General features: G+C 32.3%; 1 protein-coding gene across 4 annotated transcripts in view; it reads left to right on the top strand.

The window, feature by feature from the left end:
• The window catches only part of LOC145293938 (sodium/potassium-transporting ATPase subunit beta-1-interacting protein 2-like), a 249,386-nt gene that overhangs the window by 206,779 nt on the left and 18,552 nt on the right, over positions 1-24,055 (top strand). The window contains exon 7 of one of the 4 annotated variants that reach the window (XM_080140793.1): positions 17,575-17,627. The exons of 2 other annotated variants lie outside the window; for them this stretch is intronic. In XM_080140793.1, coding sequence (XP_079996919.1) covers positions 17,575-17,602 — 28 coding nt within the window. In that variant the 3' untranslated portion in view covers positions 17,603-17,627. Of the gene's footprint in view, positions 1-17,574; positions 21,577-24,055 lie in introns of those variants that run through there. One more of the 4 variants, XM_080140794.1, reaches the window with a different exon arrangement.

The following is a 24,055-nucleotide window of genomic DNA, read 5'->3' as shown; positions in this document are numbered from 1 at the left end:
CTGGGATGAAATCAAGCAGAGCCTGTATACAGCATTTGGTACAGATCCATTTGTTGCGTGGCAACAGTTCACGAGCCGGACACTTCAACCCAAGGAAACAGTCGACGTGTACCTAGCCGACCTGCGAAAATTATCTGTACCTTTTGGTGGGGTCAACGATAAAATATTAAGCTGTGCTTTTTTGGTAGGCCTACCCGAGGAGGTCAGTAAACTGTTGCGGGCATCATCAAGAATCGATGAATTGTCAACTGATGAGTTATTGGCCCGAGCTCGAAACATCTGTAAGGAACAGGAACCAATTGCAGCAGCAGCTCGTTTTCGACATGGAGGCAATGTGGACTCTCTTCCAGATAGTAATAAGCATGCCACCCCAGTGTGCTATAAATGTGGGGAGGCCAATCATTTTGCTAAAGAGTGCCGGAGTGATAGGAGAGGTGTATATCCACAATCAAAGAGACCAGTGCAATGCTATCGCTGCAATAAGTTTGGGCACATATCTCGCAACTGTTCGGGAAACGAAGTTGGGGGCAAGGTACTATCGCTACCCTTGCCCCCTGCCAACCAATAAACACAGGATTGCCTGTCATTAGCGTTAAACTTGATGATGTGCAGTGTTCAGCACTTATAGACACGGGGTGTTCCCGGTCTATAGTTAGTGCCCATTGCTGTCCGGTGTGGCGGAGGAACCCAGTCGGCGTTATGACCATCAATGGCTTATCACGGGTATGTTGTGGTGAAGGGACAGTCACAATCTGCACTGAGAAGGGTGACACAGCTAAAGTTGACGTTCTGGTGATGCAGGAGAAACCCCTTGGCTACGACATGTTGCTTGGAATTGATGCAATACAAGCACTAGGAGGCGTTACAATCACAGCAGCTAGAGGTATCAGGCTTGGAGAAGGGAAAGACGTCTGTGCAGCCATGTCGATTGAAGAAAAGGACTTCTGTGCTACATTTGATGACAACGAAAGGGTGTGGACTGCAAAGTGGAAATGGGCCATGGGCCAGGAACCAGATCGGCTGTGCAACACGATTCCAGAGTATGCAGTTTCTACCAAGAATAGGGCCGCATATGAAGAAGAACTTCAGATGTGGATTGACAACGGTTGGTTAATACCATACCCACAGGAACGTCTGGGACCACCCAAGGGATTAATTCCGCTCATGGCTGTTGAACAACCTACCAAAGAAAAAATTCGTCCCGTAATGGATTACCGAGAGTTGAATCGGCATGTTGATGCGTTTACCGGAAACGCAGATGTGTGCGCTGCTAAACTGAGAGAGTGGCGTCAAAAAGGGAGCAATGTAGCACTTCTGGATCTAAAGAGGGCCTACCTGCAGATACGTGTCCATGAGTCATTATGGCCGTTTCAGACAGTACTACTCAAGGGAAAACTATATTGTTTGACACGTTTGGGTTTTGGCCTAAACGTAGCACCCTTGATTATGACAACCATTATTAAAACTGTTTTGATGCAGGATGAGACCACAGCAAAAGCTGCTTCAGCCTACATAGATGACATCTATGTTAATGAGGACATAATGTCTGCGGATGCAGTTCGAATAAAACTGAAAGCGTTTGGGTTAATAAGCAAAGACCCTAAGCGCCTAAAGGATGGAGTGCCCGTGCTAGGCCTCGAGGTCTGGGAGGAGGGAAATACGTTGCGATGGAAACGAGGGAGCCCACTTCCAAAGTTACCCAATGTATTAACAAGACGTACTGTGTTTTCTATCTGTGGTAAATTGGTAGGACATCTACCTGTCTGTGGATGGCTCCGATCGGCAACAGGAGTGGTGAAAAGACGAGTGACTACAGTAACAAAAGGATGGGACGATGTTGCGGATGATGATTCTCTCCAACAAATGATGGCTGAAATGTTGTCCAGAGTGCATAGGAATGACCCTGCCCGGGGTGAGTGGCAAGTGTCTGGAAACGAACTAAATGCATGGGTTGACGCAAGTTCGTTGGCTACAGGTGTCGTGTTGGAGCAACTAGGTGTTGTTGTGGAAGATGCATGCTGGCTTCGTCCGAAAAATGATGCCCAACATATAAATTTGGCAGAACTTGATGCCACGTTAAAAGGTCTTAATCTCGCATTGCAATGGCAGACTAATGTTGTGCATCTCCACACTGACTCATTGTGTGTTTACCATTGGTTAACCGACACCTTGACTGGAAAGGCTCGAGTTAAGACTAGAGCTGCAAGTGAAATGCTAGTACGAAGGAGACTAGCAATAATTAAGCGTCTAGTTGACGAATACAGCTTGCAGGTAGACATTACGTTAGTCTCGTCGATGCAGAATTTGGCTGATAGCTTGACTCGAGTACCAAAGAGGTGGATCGATGCAATGAGGCAGGGATCCGATCTTCAACAACAAACATGCGCGACTGTAACGGATCAATTAACACCTGACCAGATCCGTATGATACACCAGCAGATTGGACATCCTGGAATTCAGAGGACTGCATATTTTGTCCGAAGAGTATGCCCTGCAACTACAAAAGCATCAGTGAAAGCAGCCATACGTTCGTGTGAAGAGTGTCAGAGAATTGATCCGGCACCATCCCAATGGTAAAAAGGGAAGCTCGAGGTGGAGGGCAACTGGCAGCGAGTAGGGATGGACATAACACATTATGGGGACAAACATTTTTTGACCATGACGGATTGTGGCCCGACACGTTTCACAATATGGCGCCTGTTGACACGACAGGATGCAGCCAGCATTATACAACAGTTGAGAGCCGTCTTTTTTGAACGTGGTGCCCCGATTGAAATTCTGACTGATAATGCCGCCACATTTCGATGTCAAGAATTTCAGAAATTCGTGCACGAATGGGGGATTAAAATGCATTATCGGTGTGCATATTATCCCGAGGGTAATGGTATAGCAGAACGGTGTCACCGCACCATCAAAAGAATTGCAGCCAGGACGCAGTGCTCTATTCCAGAAGCTGTGTACTGGTATAATATAACACCCAAGGACAATGCAACACCAGCAACTGCACCAGCCAATGGGATTTACCAATATGAACAGCGTGTGAAAGGAGTTGATGCCATACCATCAGTGGTGAGTGTTGTCAATACACCATATCAGGTGGGAGACCTTGTTTGGATAAAACCCCCAAATGCTGGGTGCACTACGAAATTTTTCCGGGGAAAAATAGACGAAATCATAAGTCCTCAGACCATGTTGATTGGTGGCATACCACGTCACGTAAAAGATATCCGCCCTTGTTATACCTCTTCTGATTCTGAGGACGATGAGGAGGATCACACACCGTTCAGAGATGATCCTGATCACTTACTGCCCCTTCAGGTGAGCATAGAAACACCACCAACAGAACCAGATGAGGGAATGATGGGACATACTGATGACAATAGTGAGGAGAGCGATGGACACAAGGAAGTAATGCCTCATCGAAATACTCGATTGAGACGAATACTGCCCACCCCCCGTGATTGCGAAACCCTGCGAGAAGGGATGATGGAGCATACCGAGGAGATGACGCCTCCGATTCTTCGGAGAAGTACCCGACAAAGACGGATACTGCCCCCCTGCCCTGATTGTGAGACACCGCCTATGGAACCACGAGACGGGATAATGGAACAGACTGGTAGTAATGATGGTGGTAATGAAGAAAACAGCAATGAGGAAGTGCTGCCCCCAATTCTTCGAAGGAGTACCCGCCAACGACGATTGCCCGTATGTCCTGTTTGTGATCATGAGATCAGGGGGGAGTGTGGAGAAATGCGTGACTTACCTGGATAGACCACGTGCGGGTCGGTCACCGAAAATAAATAAAAAGAAAGAAAAGAAACGGTCAAGACTCTTATTTATAGAGTAGTGATCACGTGAGTTAGAAGAATATGCAAATAGAGGTGAACGATTTTGCGATATAAAAAGCCTGTGTTGTTAGGAGGAGGGGCAGACTGTTGGCAGAAGTCAGTGCTGTCAGACGTGCTTTAGAGTTTTTTTTTTTTTTTGTTATATGCTGTGTCCGATTGTTGGGAGAGAGAAAAGAGAAGAGGAGGAACCAAGAAGACATTCTGCAGATACTTAACTTTGTGTTGGTAACTATGAATGCCCATGAGTCGAATCTAAATAGTTCATTGGGATAAAATGGAAATACATTTTATTATAATATACAATTTTTCCTTTTTCTTTTTTTCCAATAGTTTTATTTCTCATAAAAGTATGGCATTTCTCTCAATCATATTTCAAAGAATGGCTACTCTTTACTATACAAAAGAAGTCACCAGTTACTGTTTATTTAAATTCCAGAGTTTAATCAACTATTATTTTTTATTAACCTAAATTGTATTTTTCTTTAGTTTAACAATATTATAATTCTAATTCAAATTGATGACTGATTTATTTAAGAAATGTTGGTTGTGTGAAGAGGGGATGCAACTTTTCCATCCGTTTTTTTTTTTGTTTTTGTTTTCTGTGTGTGTGTGTGTGTCTAATTTCCTGCATGTTTTTTCCAGTTTGTTCCATTTTTTTTGTATCTTAACATTGTTTTTCTTTGTTTTACTTGCTTGCAAATAAGTTTTACTCAACACCTTTTTGTTTTGAAGCTATTTTTTTTTCTTTACACAGTTTATTGAAATTTCAAATTATGACTTGTCTTTTTTCTTTCTTTCTTTATTTCTTTTGCTGGTTACTTTCAAGATTAAAAGAAAAATGACCGTATGATTGTAATAATCACTGAAAATTACAAAGGAAGAAATACATAAAACTCAAAAAGGAGACAAGAGAAAACATGTCAATAGAAAAGTAGAAGCAAGAAGGAACTAGACAAATTCTAAAAATGGAGGCAGGGTTATAATTACTGTGTTGCCTTTGCTGACAATAGCTGAAATGAGCAAGGGAATGCTATTTGTCCTTTGATTCTCTCCCCTGTTTGTGTTGAATCTCGCAGTAAATACAGGCAACTCAGACTGATAAAAAGGGGTTAATTATCAAGTTATAGAAACTATTCCAATGATTAGCTATTTACGTTAGATATGATAAAATTATATATAATAATAATACATAACTCGCTTAAAAAGTCTATTTAATAACTGTTAAAATAATTTTTAGGGTATTTTTTTAAAACTATTTTAGAGGCGACAAATTTAAAAATCAACAAGTCTACTTAATTTAATTGCAAATTTAGCAACTATCGGTTATTTTGAGTTGAGCTTGGTTTTGAAATTCATCATGTGCTTTCAACAGGATGGTACCACATGCCACATAGCTTGTAATACGATCAATTTACTGAGAGAAACATTTGATGAACGAATAATTTTCACAAAATGGACCTGTAAGCTCATTTGTCAGATGTAACTCCATTAGATTATTTTCTTTGCAGATATATAAAGTACCATGTTTATGCTGATAAACCAGACACAATAAACCATTTGGAAAACATTTGACACATTATTGCCGAACTGCAGCCAAATTTAATGCATAGTTTGTGAAAAATTAACCTCCAGTTTATGCCATATACACGTGAGCCATATGCCTGAAATCTTATTTAAATTATAAATGCCAAAAATTATTCTTTGGCATAAACTACATATTTGTATAATAAAAAGTTTTCTGTGATTCATTTTAATTTAAAGTTTGCCACCTTAAAAAACCTTTATTCATATTAATATGATTAAACTGGATCGAATCTTAAGATGTGTTCATTGGCTTGGCATGGCAGAACAATAAAAATACCATTTTTAAACTTAAATGTGGCAAACCAATGAAAGTGTTTTCAAAATTCCATCATCAAACCATAAGATTAAAGATTTAATCTTTTACATATTTCACACATTATCTTTGGTCCGCGTACATACATTTTTTAATTATTTAATAGTTAATTTCCTTCATCAATTAATCCCTATGTCAGTCACCTTAACAATGGTAAAATGAATTAACATCAGAGGTTTCTAAATTGATCCAGGCAACACAAAAAAAGCAAAAATATACTCTCGGACAATACCTGGTCTGGACAGCTAGTAGTCATTAAAAATATATATATCAATGAATCTTATTTAAATTTAGATTATCGATTTGTTATTGAATAAAGCTTATAGAAAACTAAGATCTCTGCTTTCTCCAACTTCATATTTACAAAACATAAGTATTTGATATTTAACTAGTTATACCTACTCTGTATTGCCTGGGGTTCATTGAAGTCATTTTAGTTTTAATTTGATGATATATTTGTTTTTCAATTATACAGAAAAAAAAATAAAATTCTAGTTGTATGGCAGTGAACTCTTGTTAAACTCTACAATTTCACATAAGTTATGATTTAAGTTATGCTTAGGCTGAAGTCAACGTTTATGACGGAGGTGTTACATCACTTCTTTTCGTCATCGAAATTTAAAAGTTTTCAGATGGTACATTTTTCTTTCCATGGAAAGTTTCCAGATTTGTAGTTCAGTGTTAAAGAAAAAGAATTTATTATTTTTGGTAAAAAAAAATCTTAAATCAAAAAAAAATGTGGCATTTACTAATGTATTTATTTGCTTCCCTACCAAAGCAAACTAAGCCCAAGGCTGTTTTTAATGTGAGGTAAAAACCAGCTCCTCTAAAAGTAGGCAAAAAGGGGGCACTCTGGTTACCAAAAATAATAATTGCCCCAGTATAGAGGGTTTCCCCTCCATTGACTGGGACAAAGTGCAGCATCTGCATAACAGATGGTATTTATTTGCTCCCCCACCGAGCAAATTAGGCACAAGGCCAATTTTTAATGTGAGGAGTAAAGGGAGGGGGAAGGGAAAAAGGGGACCAGCTCCTGAGAGGTGGGAAATGGGAGCTGGTTAAAGGTCAGGTATGTGGGGTTGCCCCCACATCTGGTCTTTGCTTGCAGTATCTGCCGGAACAGATACTACACTTTGATCCCAGCCCGAAGGCCAAGAACAGCAGAAAAAGGCAAGCCTCTTTTACTTACATAGGCTGATTTTTACTTTTAGGTTATTTAAAATGTTTCTGTATTACTAGTGGTTTGAACCAGATTAAGTAATTTTTTGAATAAATTGTAGCAAAGAATGCAATTAGAAGAGACGTCGTAAGGTATACTGTATGTAAGCCTCGCACTAAGGAATAACGGCTCCAATTATGAACACTCATTCAGTTAGGTGGCTTGTCAGATTATTACTTGAATCTGTAGCAAAGATCACTCAGCTATTTCAAACGAATACATCCCTTTTGCAGAGCATATCAATTACCAATAACAAACAAAAATATTTCTTTATATTTATATTCAATGTGATTTAAAATAGCTGAAAAGCTATTTTTTTTCTGTGAATTTTAGCATGATATTTAAAAAAAAAAAAAAAAAAAGCTTCTTTGAATGCTATTTCTCTTTTGTTGTGCATGACAAAGTTATATAAACCCTGCAGGGTTTTATTTTTTAAAATTTTGTTTTCTTGCGACTTTTTAAAAGAAAATTTGTTTATTATTTGTCTGCAAAATTTTGCATAAATATAAATACAACATTTAGCCATATTTTTTTTTTTTTTAAACAAAACAAAAATATATTGTTGCATGGTTGAATAATATAACTTTTTGTATTCATTTTTAAAAACTGATGTTCATTTGTCTGTTTTTTTTTTTTAATGGAAGTATATACATGATGTTTAACTAAGATAGAAAAGTTTTAATAGCATTAAAGCTTCAAGTTTTAATCAATTGTTGTATATCATGGTTCGGTGCACTACTCAGTGTGGTATTCGTTCCATAATCAAATTTGAATCTGGTACCATGAAGGTTGTATGCATTTTGACCAGTTGCTGTTATTAGCTCTGTGCTCCTGCTATATATTTCACCATTTAAGAAAAGTGAAAACGTCACAGAATCAAGGGAAATAACTAGATTATACTCAGGATTTATTGATTAAATACACTGTTTATTTATTTATTTGAAGAAGTAAAACCAATGTATCACCCAGTGTGGTACTCATTCCATGATAGTCAGTTTTAATCTGATACGGCAAGAATTGTATGCATTTTAACAAGTTTCTCTGCTATTAGCTCTGCACCTGTGCTATGTCTAAAGATTCACAAAATTTTGGTGTTGACACTGCTGGTCTGGAACTGGTGTAAATGTCTCATCAACATTTCTTCTCTGCTTTTGTCAGAAAAAACATCTTAATCCAAAGATGGAACCCTTAATTGTACTTTATCAGACACAGAATGAGTCTGCGAGCTGTAAATATTGGCTGTATATAAAATAGGCAAGACATTTTTGTCTTTGAAAAAATATATTTTATCATTAGTGATGGAATGATTTAAATATTTTTCCCGATTCCAATACAATTACCGATTTCGACTTTAAAATCACCTAAAAAAAAAAAAAATAGTATTTAATTTTTGAGAAAGGGGCATATTTAGCAAAGAGTCCTCATCTACTTTTGAATATATATATATATATATATATATATTTTCATTTGACAAACTTCTTAATGATTTTCCTTTATGTATCGTATCCAAGATTTTAATTGCTTCATATATCAATCCACCAGAAAGTCATATCTAAAAAAACCCAACTCAATATGCCACTCGGGACTAAGACTAAGCACTAGGAGTATTTCCAACTTCCCCTGTAGAAAGCCTGTATGCAGAAGCACATGAAACTCTTCCAATGCTCAGAAATCAAAACCTTGGTCTAAAATACTACACAAAACTTACAGCAAACCCCACAAACCCAGCACACAATAGCACTTTAAATCCAAACCGTAAACACCTTTTTGACCAAAAAGAAAATGCAATCAAAACCTTTGGACTTTGAATAAAATCGATTTCCAAAGAAGCAAGTCTACCCATAACTAAAATTCACAAAACTGTCCTACTCAAAACCCCTCCCTGGAAAATCATATCCCCTAACATCGACCTAAGTTTAAGTAAATATGAAAAGAAACATACTCATCCAATAACTTATCATGATCTCGATAAAATCAAAGAAAAGTATCCAGACCACACACACATCTATACAGATGGGTCTAAACAAAATAACGCAACAGCCAGTGCAGCAATACTCAATAAATCAATCAAAAAACAATCAAACCTCCCAAAAGAAACCTCAATCTTCAGTGCTGAAATATATGCTCTAATCCTAGCTCTCAAACTCGCTTCCAATAACAAAAAAAAAAAATTTATAATCCTTTCAGACTCCCAATCTACTCTAAAAGCGATTAAAAATAAAAGATGGACAACCCCCCTAATCGCAAAATTACTCCAAAAATTAACTGAACTAAACAGTAAAAAAAGAAATCATTTTCTGCTGGATACCGAGCCATTCCGGTATTAAAGGTAATGAATTAGCAGATTCTGCAGCAAAAAACGCCTTAAATCTCCCAATCGATGCAAATTTTAAAATTCTATACATAGATCTAAAAAGACGTATCAACGCATATACAACAGAGAAATGGCAAACCTACTGGAATGAACACCCTAACAATAAACTTCACGAAATCCTGCCAAAAATCAAAAAACAAGAACAAAATACGAAACTAAACAAAAGAAGTCAAACTAACAAGAATAAAAATAGGCCATACTCACTTAACCCACTCATATCTCCTAAAAAAAGAAAGCCAACCCATCTGTAGACCTTGTCAAACACCACTCACAATGAAACACATATTAACTGAATGTACTGATTTTGTAACAGTAAGAAATCGATTCTACAAAGAAAACAATATTAACGAGTTATTTGATAAAAACAATTCCCACACCATACTCTCATATCTTTAAAAAATTGGCCTTTATAAAAAAAAATTAAAAAGAACCCTTTATACAACGGTCCTGAATATGACCTAAAACTATATCCAATGGTGAGGCCCTACCTTGTGGGCCTTGGGGAGTGTGGAGCCACCCTTTAATTGCCATTGCTTCCAGGTCCACTCTGACCTGGAGTGGTAGTACCTGTTAGGGTCCCAACTATGGGTTAAATAGAATCCGACTTAAAAAAAATAGACTCCATTAAAAATCGTTCCTCAAAATAACTAGATTCGGCATTAAATAACCTGAAAAAGGTTGATATGCCGTAAAACAAAAACAACCAACCAAGATAAACTCATTGTGAGATTTTCAGTAATGTTTTTCACAAGCAATAAAAAATTAAGTTTTGAACAATAAATAAATAAAAGAATCATTTTTGGAATCAGAAATTAGGTTTAAATTTTTCTAATACCGGTACCCTAAAACGTTCTGATACTCGATTCTGATTAATCCTCCCAACACTATTATACAATTAGCCAACACTGTGACTTCATTACATTAGTCTTTGAACAAAGGCTCTAGTTTTGAACATCTCCTTTCAACATGACATCAGTCTGCAACTGAACTTTTCTCTAACTTAAAAACATCTGTCATTAAAAAAAATAAAAATTAAAAACAAGCACTCTCCTCCTTCATTATTACAACTCACAATAAACAAGTTGGATGTTTAACTGTTGACAATTATCATGGCAGAAATAGAGAACTGCCTGTTTAGTCAAGTGCAGGTGTCCACGAGTTATTTACAATTAAAATGCAAACTGGAAACGCCTGATACGAAACTTAACTTCACAAATTAAATTGATCTTTTATAATATTTTATGTACTAAATCCCATTTCTTTTCATTAAAATTATGCCAGGCAGTTCCTCCTCATATATATATAAGTGGATATCTAAAAATAAAATGCATCTTGAGTAAAAACATGATTATTAACGTTTGTGTCATGTCGAAATTAGTAAAAATTTCAAAAATTGCGAAAAATGGTTCAATAGAAAACTAATTACAAGTAAAAAAACATTTATTGAATAATGTAGTTTTATCATATTTGTTAATCTTGAAGGGTTTTCAGAATCCAGGGTATAAAACTGTAGTCTATCAATTTGACCAAATTATTATAATTCTTGAATGGCCAATATATATATATGTGTGTGTGTGTGTGTGTGTGTGTGTGTGTTTTATCCTGTCGTTAATTTCATTTTCGTTATTTAAATAAATTTTGATATGTGTGATTTCTTTTTTCTTAATTTTCTGATAATGTCCCCAAAAAGTTTCTTCTGTTCCATATGATAAACTGGCTTATCTCCCTTGCTGTTAAACTTCAACATTTTAAATTAGAAAATGGCAAATTGAGAATAGCTGTTTTATATATATATATATATATATATATATATATATATATATATATATATATATATATAAAATAGTTCTATCAGATTTTTCTAATTTTCGTAATTTTTTTTGATGTAAGTACATAATATTTTTACTTAAAGTGCATTATTTTGATTTTTTTTTATAAATATCTACTTATAATGCACAAACATCTTGATCTCTATATTTTGCTTATAGAGTTTGTACATATTTCTGTATTTTATTTATTCATTTTTGTTAAATGTTAAAATGCGATTATTTTATACATTATAAAAGCTATCCAAAGACGATAAATAACTAAAATTTTTCATCTGAAACACATCAAATATTAATGTTTTCTTTTTACTGTTTTTTTTTTCTTTCTTTCATTTACAAGGTGCAGACGATATTTGTTTGCAAAATTACTGTCTACAAAAAAATGAATAAATAACTGTAGTTTACATGGACATGTTTTACTATAAACACAAATTGAAAAAAAAGTGGTCAAGAAATAAATATATCTATAAAAGTGAAATTGTGTGTGTGTAGTGTGTGTGTACATTTCCTTAGCAAATTACTATGTCAGTTTTTAGTCTACAGACTCGAGGTTTGACATAAGGGGTATTGAGATTTGGAAAATCTTTTTAATCAGTTTTCGGACAGAAATTTGGCTGTCAATTTGACCTTTGAAAACTCTACCAAACTCCTCCGCCAATTTTGGGTCTAAACACTTGAAATTTTAGATGTAGGTTCCTTGTATATGGATCAAACTTTTTAACTTGATTTGAGCCCAAAACAAATGTTAAGGGGTCAAAATAGAGGTTAAAGTTTAAAAAAATATGACCTCTCAGCTAATTTTTGGTCTAAATATTTGAAATTTTACATAACGGGTATTCAGACATAAGGTGAGCTTTTTAATTGGTTTTTGGACGAAAATTTGGCTACCAAGGAGTCAAAGTTCAAAAGATTTGACCTTTGCGGTCTCTAGCAAACTATTCAGCCAATTTTGAATCTTAACATTTAACGAAGCATATTCAGACATGCAACAAGCTTTTTAATCAGTGTTTGCGTGAAAATGTGCTTGCTAAGAGGTCATGGTTGAAAGATTTGACCTTTGCAGACTCTACCAAACTCCTCTGCCAATTTTGGGTCTAAACACTTGAAATATATATGCACATAAAGTTATGAACAGTACATTGGGCCCAAGCAAAGCTGGGCTTAACTGCTAGTAACTAATGTTAGTAAAGGCAATATAAATTACTTTTCTACACTACCTGGATCAGTTTTTGTTGTAATTTTGTCTTTGATGATTCAGAACCGGCCATAGACTTTTGTTACTGTCTACCGACTTTGGACCCCAAAGACTCTAGTGAACCTGATCCTTAACTTCATCTTGTAGCTATCTCTGCTGGTGTCTTGTTCAACCATGTCCAACACAAAGAAAGGTCACAATCAGGTATGCTGGAAGATCAGATGAAATATAGTCGGCATAATTGTTTGGTACTTGTGGAGTTTATGGACGGTGCTGAAATAATATTATTTAAAAATCCGTTTGTTACATGGGAGAGTGGAGGTATGATACCATGTGGTCCCTCGCTCAACAATATCATCAACCCCAATATTATTTTTATGGTCCTCTCCATCTTCTCTTCTGGCCATGTCATCATCTATCACATTGGCAGTTGCCAAGTAGGTATGCACATGGGTTCACAAGTACAAAAAATAAAAATAAAGCACAAACTTTGACACATTCTGCAAATATCAGTTACACTATCTTCAACTAGAAAACTTGTCAATTGTTGCAAACCCAAGACTGTCCATAAACATATGTTCTTAACTATTGCAGAACTCATTGCCACCTCCCAAAATGATTGCAAACCAACCCCAAACACTTTGACCTCCATTGACTTTTCCTAATATTTTGGGAGAAGTCGATGGTATCACAGGGAGACTTTTTCACTAATCTGTATTTTCACATAACAATTTAATAAGTAAAAGATATTGTAGTAAAAATTGAGTTTAATTTGAAAATCATGCCTAAAAAAAATAGCACAGTCTGTAAATTTCATGAGCATCAATTTTACAGTTAGGCCTGGGTTTTCTGACTTATGTGGCATAGTGCACAGTTTAGCTGCTTGCTACATTTATGGCTTACCTTCATCTATCTGGTTGAGTCAGGATGCCTGTACATTGCTCAGTGTGAGTATGTCAGTCAATGTTCAACCTGAGGCTTAACAGAAGAAGCGAAGTGCATGACATTACATTTAAATTGTTGATATTTCTTTTTCTGCTGTTGCAGTGTTGTTGAATCCTGAACCTTTTAATTCCTTTCTGACTCTTTTCTATTTTTCTGTTGATGCTGAGGAAGTTTGAAATCTGATTTTTCCTTCCTTTGCTAACTTCAAAATATAGAGATTGCTTGTTTACTTTGGTGATCTTTTCAGTCAACACATTTCAGCTGAAAACATTATCCACTTATGTGACATGGCAAAATTACTACAAATTATATAAAAAAGGATCTGTTGGAAAATGTGCTAGATGTATTTTTAACAAAAAAAATCATCCATGTTCTGAAATGTGTTGATTTTAAAATGGTGAACTTTTAATTTGTCAATTTAAGTCAAGGGTCATCTTGTTTGTCATACAGAACTGGTTGCACAACTCTTCCACATTAAAATATACGATAAAACTCGATAATTCAATAATTTTTTTTTTTTTATACTGGATCATTTTTCGTAATTTTAGAAATTTATGCCAATTTTGCCATGACATTTTCACCTGAAATGAAAGATTACCAATATAAACAAGCACTATATGAAGTTTCACAATTGTCCAGTATCAATTATTCAGCACTTGTGCACTTTAGATTGCCACTGATAATTATTTGTTTCCAGTTTCAGAAGAGTTCCACAAAAAAAGAGAAAATGTATTCAATTTAAAGTATACTAAATTGACTTATGTTTGATGTCTAAATAATTTCATCATACATTTAAACATTTTTAGAACTTTTCTAAATTGACTTATATTTTATTTCAGTTTATTTGGAAATATTAATTAAATGTTTGTTTTACATATGTTAAATTTTAAAAAATAAAAGCGTTCATGTTTAAATGAAAAAATTTAAAGCAAATTAATTCAATAACAAATACTTATCAGTGGCGATCTAAAGTGCACAAGTGTGAATTATTTTACAAAAATAATGGAAATATAGTCACTGTTTTAATGGAAGACTGATAATGAAAAGTTAAGAATATATGAAAAACGTATAAACTTATCAATTGAAAATTGCGAATCAATATCATTTGTACCTTGTATGTGAAAGAAAAAGCATTATTAATGAAATTGATTTGATTATTTGTGCTGATGAATGCTTTTGTTTTGTTATGATTTTGTTTTTATTTTATTTTTGCTTCAGGACTACTTGTAAGTCATTTTATCCAACACATCGACAACAGTGTTGCTCTTTGCAAAAAGAAAACACACATATACAAACCCTAACACAGCTAAAAAAAAAAAAAAAAAAAAAAAAAAAAAAAAAAAAAAACGTTGTTAACTCCATAACTTCAGCTATTTCCTACCCTGGCCTACAATCATGCACAGTAAAAATTCAGTATTGCATCCATAAATGTCAATTTTGTTGCAACTTTTTCACGTAAATCGTTTAACTGTTTTATTGTATCTTTTCTGTTCTCAAATAGGACTTACTTTCAAAGATATTTCAGTTTTTTATAGCAGGAATATATATATTTTTTTTATACCCGCTCATTTCTGTTTTTTGTTTCTTCAAAATTCTAACCCCCCTCCCCTCTCTCTAAAAATTAAACTAATATTTTTTCTTCAGAATTTTCTGTTAGGAAAATTTTTTTTTTTCCTTCACCTAAAAATTAAACTAAAATTTACAAGGTTATACTTACTAGAATATTGCTTTTATTTCGCCAAACTTTTCTCTGTTTAATATGTTTACTGGAATTTAAACTTAATCCAATCCATGTGCATATGCCAGAGCTTCGCCACATGCTTAAGGACAAAATTCTGCCCATGGGTTGATTATTTTGTTGTATTGCCATATGTGTGTCTTAACAAACTATATTAAAATACTTGCATATAATAAGTATGAGGCTATCCAAATCTGTATAATTTACACTTTTCTTTACAGCAACAATAAAACCTGATCTAAAAATTTAACAAAGTTTGTTTTCTGGAGTGGAATTTTATTTATTAAAAACTATGTTTAGATATAATTTTATTCAAATCTAGTTGTATTTATCTAGCGTTGGACAGGAGTCTTTTTATTTTCGTTTTTGTTCTATCCCCCGCCCTGCTTTTTTAAACTAAATTATTTTCTTTTCTATTGAATAGGATTTTGAAAGTTAAATTTAATTAAGGAGAGTAGAAAGTGGATCTTGGGTTTACTTTCAGCAGCCTCATAACTCTTGCTTCTCTTTATTTTGTCCTATAGTCCTCATATTCCATGAGTGATGTTTCTGACAAAAGAGGAAGAATTGCTGTTTTCTGAGTCAAAATTTATCTAGCTAATACCTATTTTTGGTTAGTTTGTTTGTTTTCTTTTTTACCCTGAAGTAGTTTATTTATTTTATTATTTATTATTTTAGCTCTTTACAGCAAGTGGCTTTATGCCATGTCTGAAACGATTTCTTTCAAATAAAAAAATATGGTATAATTTGATCACAAAATTATAAATTGAACCAAACTGTTATGAAACTATAATTAATTTTGTTAAAGTAATGTTTTAATCTTTTTATCTAAAATTATTTGATGTAAACAGTTTTGAAACCTTTCAGATTTTTCATATGAAGATTTGCTATGAATTTAAAAGCCAGAAATTACGTCCTATTAAGCAGTTTTAATGCTTCAAAATTCCTTTCAAAATTGGAATGGTCATGGAGTAATTCATTCGGCTTTTTTTATTACTATTAAAAAAAAAGGTTAAAATGATTGGCAAAAACAAAAATGCATTCTGGCGATTTTAATTTCATATATTTGTTTTCAAGTAGGACTTTTTTTTAAACTCGTTTTAATACTTAAAAGAATCTTATTTAAAAAAAAAATTAAAATAAATCCACCAGAATGCAATTCTCCCAAGTCAATCATTTCAAAAATCCAATAGCATAAAATTTGTTTCAGTATTTTATGCTATTTCATTTTTAATTTGAATAAATAGTTGATTAATGATAAATAATAATGATGATTAAGTCCTGTACAGGCAAGAAACACATACGCAAATGCATTAGAAGTATATTATTTTATTATTGGAATCCTTTGAGATGAGTAGTTTGTATATTTATTTGAGGACTGTTATCCTTATCTTCATAGTTGTTGTTTCACGACGATAGCAATAGTTAGCCGAAACATCGTGAAACAACAACTATGACGATGAAGATAAGTCCACAAATAAATGAATACATACATTAGAAGTAGTCACAAAATTTTATTAATATAGATTTAAAGCTTGTTGTGGTATGACTTCCGGTTACCCAGATATATAGAAGATGTGTAGAGCATACAGGAGAGTGCATATTCCATTAACATGGACTTGTTTAACAACTTAATAAAGTAGTTATCTACATTTTCTGTTTTGTGTTATATAACAGATGGGTGATGAGGATGAGATCCAATCTGTTATATTGCATGACGATATGTTTGGGGTAATCATGCCCATGTACTTATAGCTAACACTTACTATTGTAAATATGTTCCACTACTTAATAGTTATTTACATTTTCTCTGTCTATCATTCTTTTTTTCTTGTGCGATATAACAGGATTACACTTTTTTTAGTGTAAAGAGCACATTGTAATGATAAAAAGGAAGAAATGGCTAGTTAGAATCAAATTTCACTTCATCAGATAAGTTTTTATTTATTTGAAACTCTAACATTTTTTGTGTGATATAAAAATGCTAAAGCTGAATAGCATATTTACATATTTTACTATAAAATAAAACTCCTCTCAAACTTTTAGATTTCATAATTATTTGACCTTTAAAAAAAAGTTTTTTTCAATGAAAAGCCGCCATGGAATTTCTACAGAATCTTAAATGATGCCTAATATCTACATATTTCCAAATATCTCTAAGAAATCTTTAATTCTTTGGTTTCATAATTATTTTCCCCTTTAAAATAAAATAACTTCGATCTAGATGCCGCCATGGAATTTCTAAAAATGAAGACTACTTACTGTGCACTTTCACTTGCTTCCTTTGTTGCCTTTTAATTCACTTTAGTTTTATTTTCGAAATAAAAAAGAAAAAAAAGTTTAATCCTTAATGTAGTACAGCTATTTGTGTTATTTGTCTGTTGATTTTTTTTTTTTTTTTTAATCATGCTTCAATTTTTTTTCTCTTCAATCCAAGTCAGCCGCACATCTTCGTTCTCCTCTATTTTTGCTTATATGTCTTTTGATTTGTTCTGTTTTTGCCTGCTCTCGTGCTCACCCTTTTCCTCACAGTGGAGCAGTTGTTGAGCCCTTGGATTAAACCCAACCACCCGTATCGAAGAAGCGTACGTACTTAATCCACACTCACTCTCTTTCGTGTTTTACTTGGTTTTGTTTTTCTTATAGTTTTTTTGTCATCTTGACATGTTTTTATTTTGCCATCATAGCTTGCTTAGTCCATAGAAAATATCTTCCATTTTAGTCTTGTGAAGTGATTTGTGAATGGTAATGCGCAAATGTGAAGAAATAAAATGGATGAAAACGATTCTATGTAGATCAGTAATATAAAATGATTTATTAAAAATTTGCAACTAGAACAATTACTATGAAAATGGGGAGGTTTTAATTGTCTGTCACTAATGCCAGTCTCAGTAAGCGTCCTCAATTTAAATCTTTCTCTTTGTTGTAGTCTTGTGAAATGCATGGGACATAACTTGTGCTTCAAAATGTTTCTTAGCAATGGAGATAACTTTTGTGACTTTGTACTCAAATGTTATCTTGTTTATGAATATAAAAATCTTATAAAGTATTATTAAATGGCTTATTGTATCCACTTAAGAAGTCCAATATTTTTCTTAATAAATTTTGATGGTTACATAATTTAAAAATTAATTTATAAAAGCCGGTTCATTTTAGTAAATTGTCTCTATTTATACGCTTCTTTCCCACAAGGGCAAAGTTAGATACAAGGTCTATTTTTAATAGGAGGAAGTGGGGATCAGCTTCCAAAGAGGTGGAACTATGGATTGCAGCAAAAATAAAAATGTCTGCAGTCTAGGAGTTCTACTCCTCTTAAGACAGAACAGCTACTGTGTTTTAATCCTCATCTGAAGACTAGGTATTGCATCTCTTAAGATCTTTTAACTAACATTAATCATAATTACTCTCATAAGGATCTTTGGTATGATCTCAAACTGCATCGATGATGAGGCCCCAATTTGGGGACTTTTTGATGGAATGTGGATCAACCCTATAATTGCCATTATTTTCAGGTTCATTCTGATCCAGAATTGTTGTCATTGTCTGGCCTATAAATTAAATACAAACTATAATTTACAAACTCTTTTGTAAGCATAACTCAATCTCAAAACAAACTATATTTCAGTATGTATAAAACGTATGATGGTTGTCGTGTGAAAAAGGAAAAGAAAGAATTGTTTATTTGTTCATCAATGTTTTGTCTTTTCCATTAAGATTTTTTTAAGATGGCTGATGTAAAAAAAAAAAGAAAAAAAGTAAAGTTAAAACCCGAAATACATAAGTTATCTAAGAAATGAAAAAAAAAAAAACGAAAATGAAATCTTAAAGTTGAAAAAAAATTAAAATATTAAATTAAAAAAATTAAAGTTGCCAAAAACTTTTAGCAAAAAAAAAAAAAAAAGGGTGAACCAATCCAATATTTTATTTATTTGCGGACTATTATCCTCATCTTTATATTTGTTGTTTCACAACGTTTCAGCCAACTATTCCTCTGGCCTTCGTCAGATCATTAACCATGACTGGATAGAAATGCTGGATTTTCAGTAATTACTGCCTTCTGTAGTTGTCATCTCACCATGGTTTTGTCAACTAATCCTCTGACCGGCTTTGGGTAGGATTGAAACCGCTATCTTCAGACAATGCTCCTCTGGAACTGTAGAGATTCAGTGTCTCTATCCACTGTGTCACGGGCCCCAAAGGGCGATCAAGGTTGGATTTTTTTGGTCTTATAAATCCAAGTATTTTGTTATCTGATCTTCTATTTTCAGATCCGTACTGACAATATATACCATTCGGTACAGACCCGATGATACAAGATCAGATAAGAAAAAAATTATGAAAATATAAAAAAGCTTTAGTAAAACAAACATTCATTAACAGATTCCTGGTTTGCTAATAATTAAACAGATCATTCTTTCATATTTTTTTTTATCAGGTAGAATTGATTGAATTCTGAACAATTAAAAAATAAAACTGAATTAAAAATGCTACATAGTTCTCTGCAGACACAATCACAGATAGTAGTACAAGTGGCAATATGCCTTGCAACTATTAATCAGAATCGTCAAAAATTGTCTGGTTTTGCTTTTATCACAATTTAATTTTCCATTTTTGATACTAATGATAAAATGAAATGTATATATTGTTTTTAAACTATCAGTAAAACTAGAATTTCTGAATAATCCTCAAAAGTGTACTTTACCTTTGTGAAAATATAGGCACGTATGACATGCTGACTCAGGAGAAGAGTGGCTAGAGATTGTGTAACCCTTGCTTCACAATTCAGCGTGTGTTACCTTCATAACTGGTGACTCACTTGTAAAAACAAAGAATTATATATATATTTATTCCAGGTAGAAAAATATTAAAAAATTAAGAATAATTGAATTTCATCAAGGGTTGTTGATAGTGCTTAATCAAAGAGAGCAAATTATATATTTTTTTTATTATTATTCTTTGTTTTTAGTTTCGCTTCATGACATATTTTTTCTCCTCGAAATTTGAAAAGGTCTGGAACCTTTTTAATTTTTGTATTTTAATTTTTCTTGCCTGATGAAATCAAATATGGTTGAAACGGTCTGCATGTTGTAGCAATATATAATTGTATTTATATAAAGAATAATAATGAAAAGAAATATATATATATATATATATATATATATATATATATGTTAGTGTTGGAACAATTAATCCAAAGTCGAAAAAAATCAAAAATTTTTGTGGTATTGGAAAAATTTGTGCCTGTTTTCCGATGCCAGAAATGATTGGCCTTTTTATTTGATTTTCTTTAAAAAAAAATATGTTCTCTCGCTAGTAGTATTACAAAAATAATGAATATATGTATGATATATATGAGGACAGAGACTTTTAAAAAGCACATGGTATATGGCGCAAATTATAAAATGTGTGCGAAAAGATTTTTGAAAGATAATGAAAATGTGTTTTGGAAGGACCACAAATGCATTTCATTTGCACTTTAAAAAAAAAAGCCAAGTCGAATTTTTATTTATTTGATTGTTCCTTTGCGACGGTACCAGACATCGTGTGGGGCCTAGAGCTTTGGAATGTAACGACACAGCTAAAAAGAAATGGCCATGTTACATTATATTACTACCCAAACTTTTTGCTTTACTTCCACTCTCCATTTTATACTTATGAAATCTTTGTATACTAGCGGGACCTGTGGAAATTCCCTAGGGGACTTATTAATATGTAATATATTGATGTTGGCATTCTGTAGATGTTCAGTGTAAATGGAAACACTGATATTATTGTAGCTTTTTTGTTAAAACTGCAAAAGTATTTATCTAAGCTAGCACGAACGCTCGGTAAAGCCCAGTCATAAACTACACTTAAATATGATATTTTAATTCTTGCAGATTTCGTACATATTATCATAGAGTTTATGTTCTATCGATTTTTATATATTGTAAAGTTGCTATTTCAAAAAAATATCCATATGACTTGGGTGCATTAGCTTGACTCGAAAGCGAAATAAAAACTTATGAAAAAAATATATGTATATATATATATATATATATATATATAACTCGAGTTTCTTCAGCCATAATCGAAACTGAAACCAAAACTTATGAAGAATTCTTTATAAAATTATTTATAAAAAAAAATCGATTACTGGAGTGCCATCATCTATAATCGAAACTGAAACCAAAACTTATGAGGAATTCTTGGTAAAATTATTTATGACAAGAAATGGAAGTGCATAACAATTAAACAACCCGGATGTAAGCGTGACACAGAAAATAACACGCGCTATCGTATTAATATAGATAAATACATTCATAAAAAAATTGAAATTTATAACACAACATTTTGAGTAAACTAATTCTTGAATTACTACATTTATGTAGTAATTCTGATAAAGAGTAGGATCAGTGTTGGGTGCTTAATTGGAATCGGGAATCGAAAAAGTTGGAACATTTTGAGGTATCAGAATCGGAAAAATTTGTGCCTATTTTCCGATGTCAAAAAACGATTCCTTTATCTTTTTTTTTATTTTTTATTTTTTTTTAAAATTTTATTCAAAACAAAATCTTCCACTGCTGGTAGTATAATAAAAAAAATTTTTTTTATTTAAATTTCTAGTAAAACTAAAAATTATAGATCACCTTCCCACAAAACTGTTTTTTTACCTTTGAGAAAATATACGCAGATTTAAGATGTATTTGTATGCTAATCAAATCAAAATAAGCATTTTATAGTTAAATATTTAGAAATTTATAAGGAATCAGAATCAGTAATTGTATCGGAATTGAGGGAAAAATATTAAAATCGTCTCATCACTAAGTAGGATAGGTATTTTAATCACTTTAAATCAAGGATGTCCAATGAAACATTTCCTCAAAATTTTGATGACCTTGTGCCTAGTTTATTTTAAGTGTAATTTTTTTTTTTTTATTTGCTGCAGATAAAGTGTAGTATCTGTTTTGATACTACACTTTATCTGTTCTGTGTTTAATAAAGTATAAATCCTTCTGGACTGTGGCAATTGTTTTTGTCCTCACCTAGAGTGTTTCATATTGGATAAATTGATTTTCCCAACTTTAAAAACCGATTTTGTTTCTAACTCTGCTCTCGTGGGAAGGTAAATAAATAGACGTCAACTTTCAAAATATTATTTTTCGTATGGCTTTATTTAACTACTTTTTAATTTTTTTTTAGAGAGTGATGTAGTTTGCTTGAAGCATTGTGTATATTGTATTGAAGTCTTGTTGTACTTCAACATAATTTATGGATTGTTATAGTTAGAAATTGACAAAACTTTTGTTTCATATTAAATCATTATTAATATCTTAATTTTTTATTCACATGTTTTTTATCTTTGATATTCTATAATAGATGACACTTTCTTAACATTTCATGAAGTTGTTTGCCATGATATTTTACCAAATAATTGTATTTCTGAAACACAAGTTTGTATCAATTAAATCAGTCTCTGATATTGATGCGGCATCATTATTAATTATTAAGATTTAAAACCAAGATGGATATTCTTGAAATTCGTCATATCCATCTGTGTATTTAGAGAAGAAAATGTTGTTTCAAACTTGAGCGTGACAGATCAAGAAAAATGCTGTTTCAAACTTGTGTAACAGACAAAAAAAAAATGTTGTTTCAATCTTGCGTGACAGACCAAGAAAAATGTTTCAAACTTGAGTGTGACGAACCAACAAGCATGTTTTAAGCTTGAGTATGACAGACTCCAAAAAAAGAGTATTCCAAAGTTTGGAGAATTGACCAAGCGGACTTTATAGATATGTTGAATTATCTAAAATATACTATTTCTAACTCGTGTATGACAACAGATAGGTAAAATGACAGAACCTCTTACATAGATGCATGGGCGCATCTAACAAATTTCATTTAAGACAAATATGCAAATTAGTGCAAATTAAAAATATAACTTTTTTTTATTGTTCTCTTGTCTTATTCATTAAAAATGCTTGAAATTATTTTAAGTTTTTTTTTTAATTTGTTTTTTTAATTTGTTTTTTTTTAATTTGTTTTTTTTAATTTGTTTTTTTTTTTAATTTGTTTTTTTTTAATTTGTTTTTTTTTAATTTGTTTTTTTTTTAATTTGTTTTTTTTTAATTTGTTTTTTTTTAATTTGTTTTTTTTTAATTTGTTTTTTTTTAATTTGTTTTTTTTTAATTTGTTTTTTTTTAATTTGTTTTTTTTTTAAATTTTTTTTTAATTTGTTTTTTTTATGTGAATGTTATGACAAGATATTTAACTGAATGTATGAATAGTAATGATCGCAATCATTGCTCTTGATGCAAAATGCAAAAATGTTTGTTTTCTGCCGCAATGCATGCTCATTGTTCCAGACGTCAATTTGAGCATTAATTTTTGAATGATTCTTTTATTGCTGCATTTGCTGATTTTGCTTCGTTTTTGCTCTTCCTTTTCTTTCTGGCATTAATTTTTTTCTCATTTAATCTTTTTATCTGAAATTAAAATTCTATCTTTTATTTATTTTTTTTTAATTGAAAATTCAACTGCAGCAAATTATTAAATAATTATTTATTACTTTAAATTTGTCATATAAATTCATTTAATAGTTTTTTTGTTTTTTTTTTTGTTTTCTTTTTATTTGAATTCTTGGGATAAAATATTCTTGTAAAAATTTTGAATAAACAAATTGTTTTGAAACCATGTTAAGATGCAAATATTTTATTAATGAAAAAAAATCATTTATTTTTTTTTTTTTAAACATTCTAATTAATTTTGGATAGTAAAATATTCATCATCAGAAGGAAAGATTTGAAGTCTTTAATAAAATAAACTGCTGACTAAGCAGCAACTTTTTAAACCACATAAAAATTCAAATATTTTATTCAAAAAAACTTTTCTTTTAAGCTTGAAATATTTCTTATCAATTTAAATAATATATTTATTATCTTAGAAACCATTTTGCAGTAAAAATGTGTATTTTGAAGAATTTCTTTGTGTGTGTGTGTGTGTGTGTGTGTGTGTGTGTGTGTGTGTGTGT

The sequence above is a fragment of the Euprymna scolopes genome, chromosome 15 (assembly GCF_053919585.1).
Source record: "Euprymna scolopes isolate OS-2025 chromosome 15, ASM5391958v1, whole genome shotgun sequence".
Taxonomy (NCBI): Eukaryota; Metazoa; Mollusca; class Cephalopoda; order Sepiida; family Sepiolidae; genus Euprymna; species Euprymna scolopes.
This window is presented reverse-complemented; position numbering and strand designations above follow the sequence as displayed.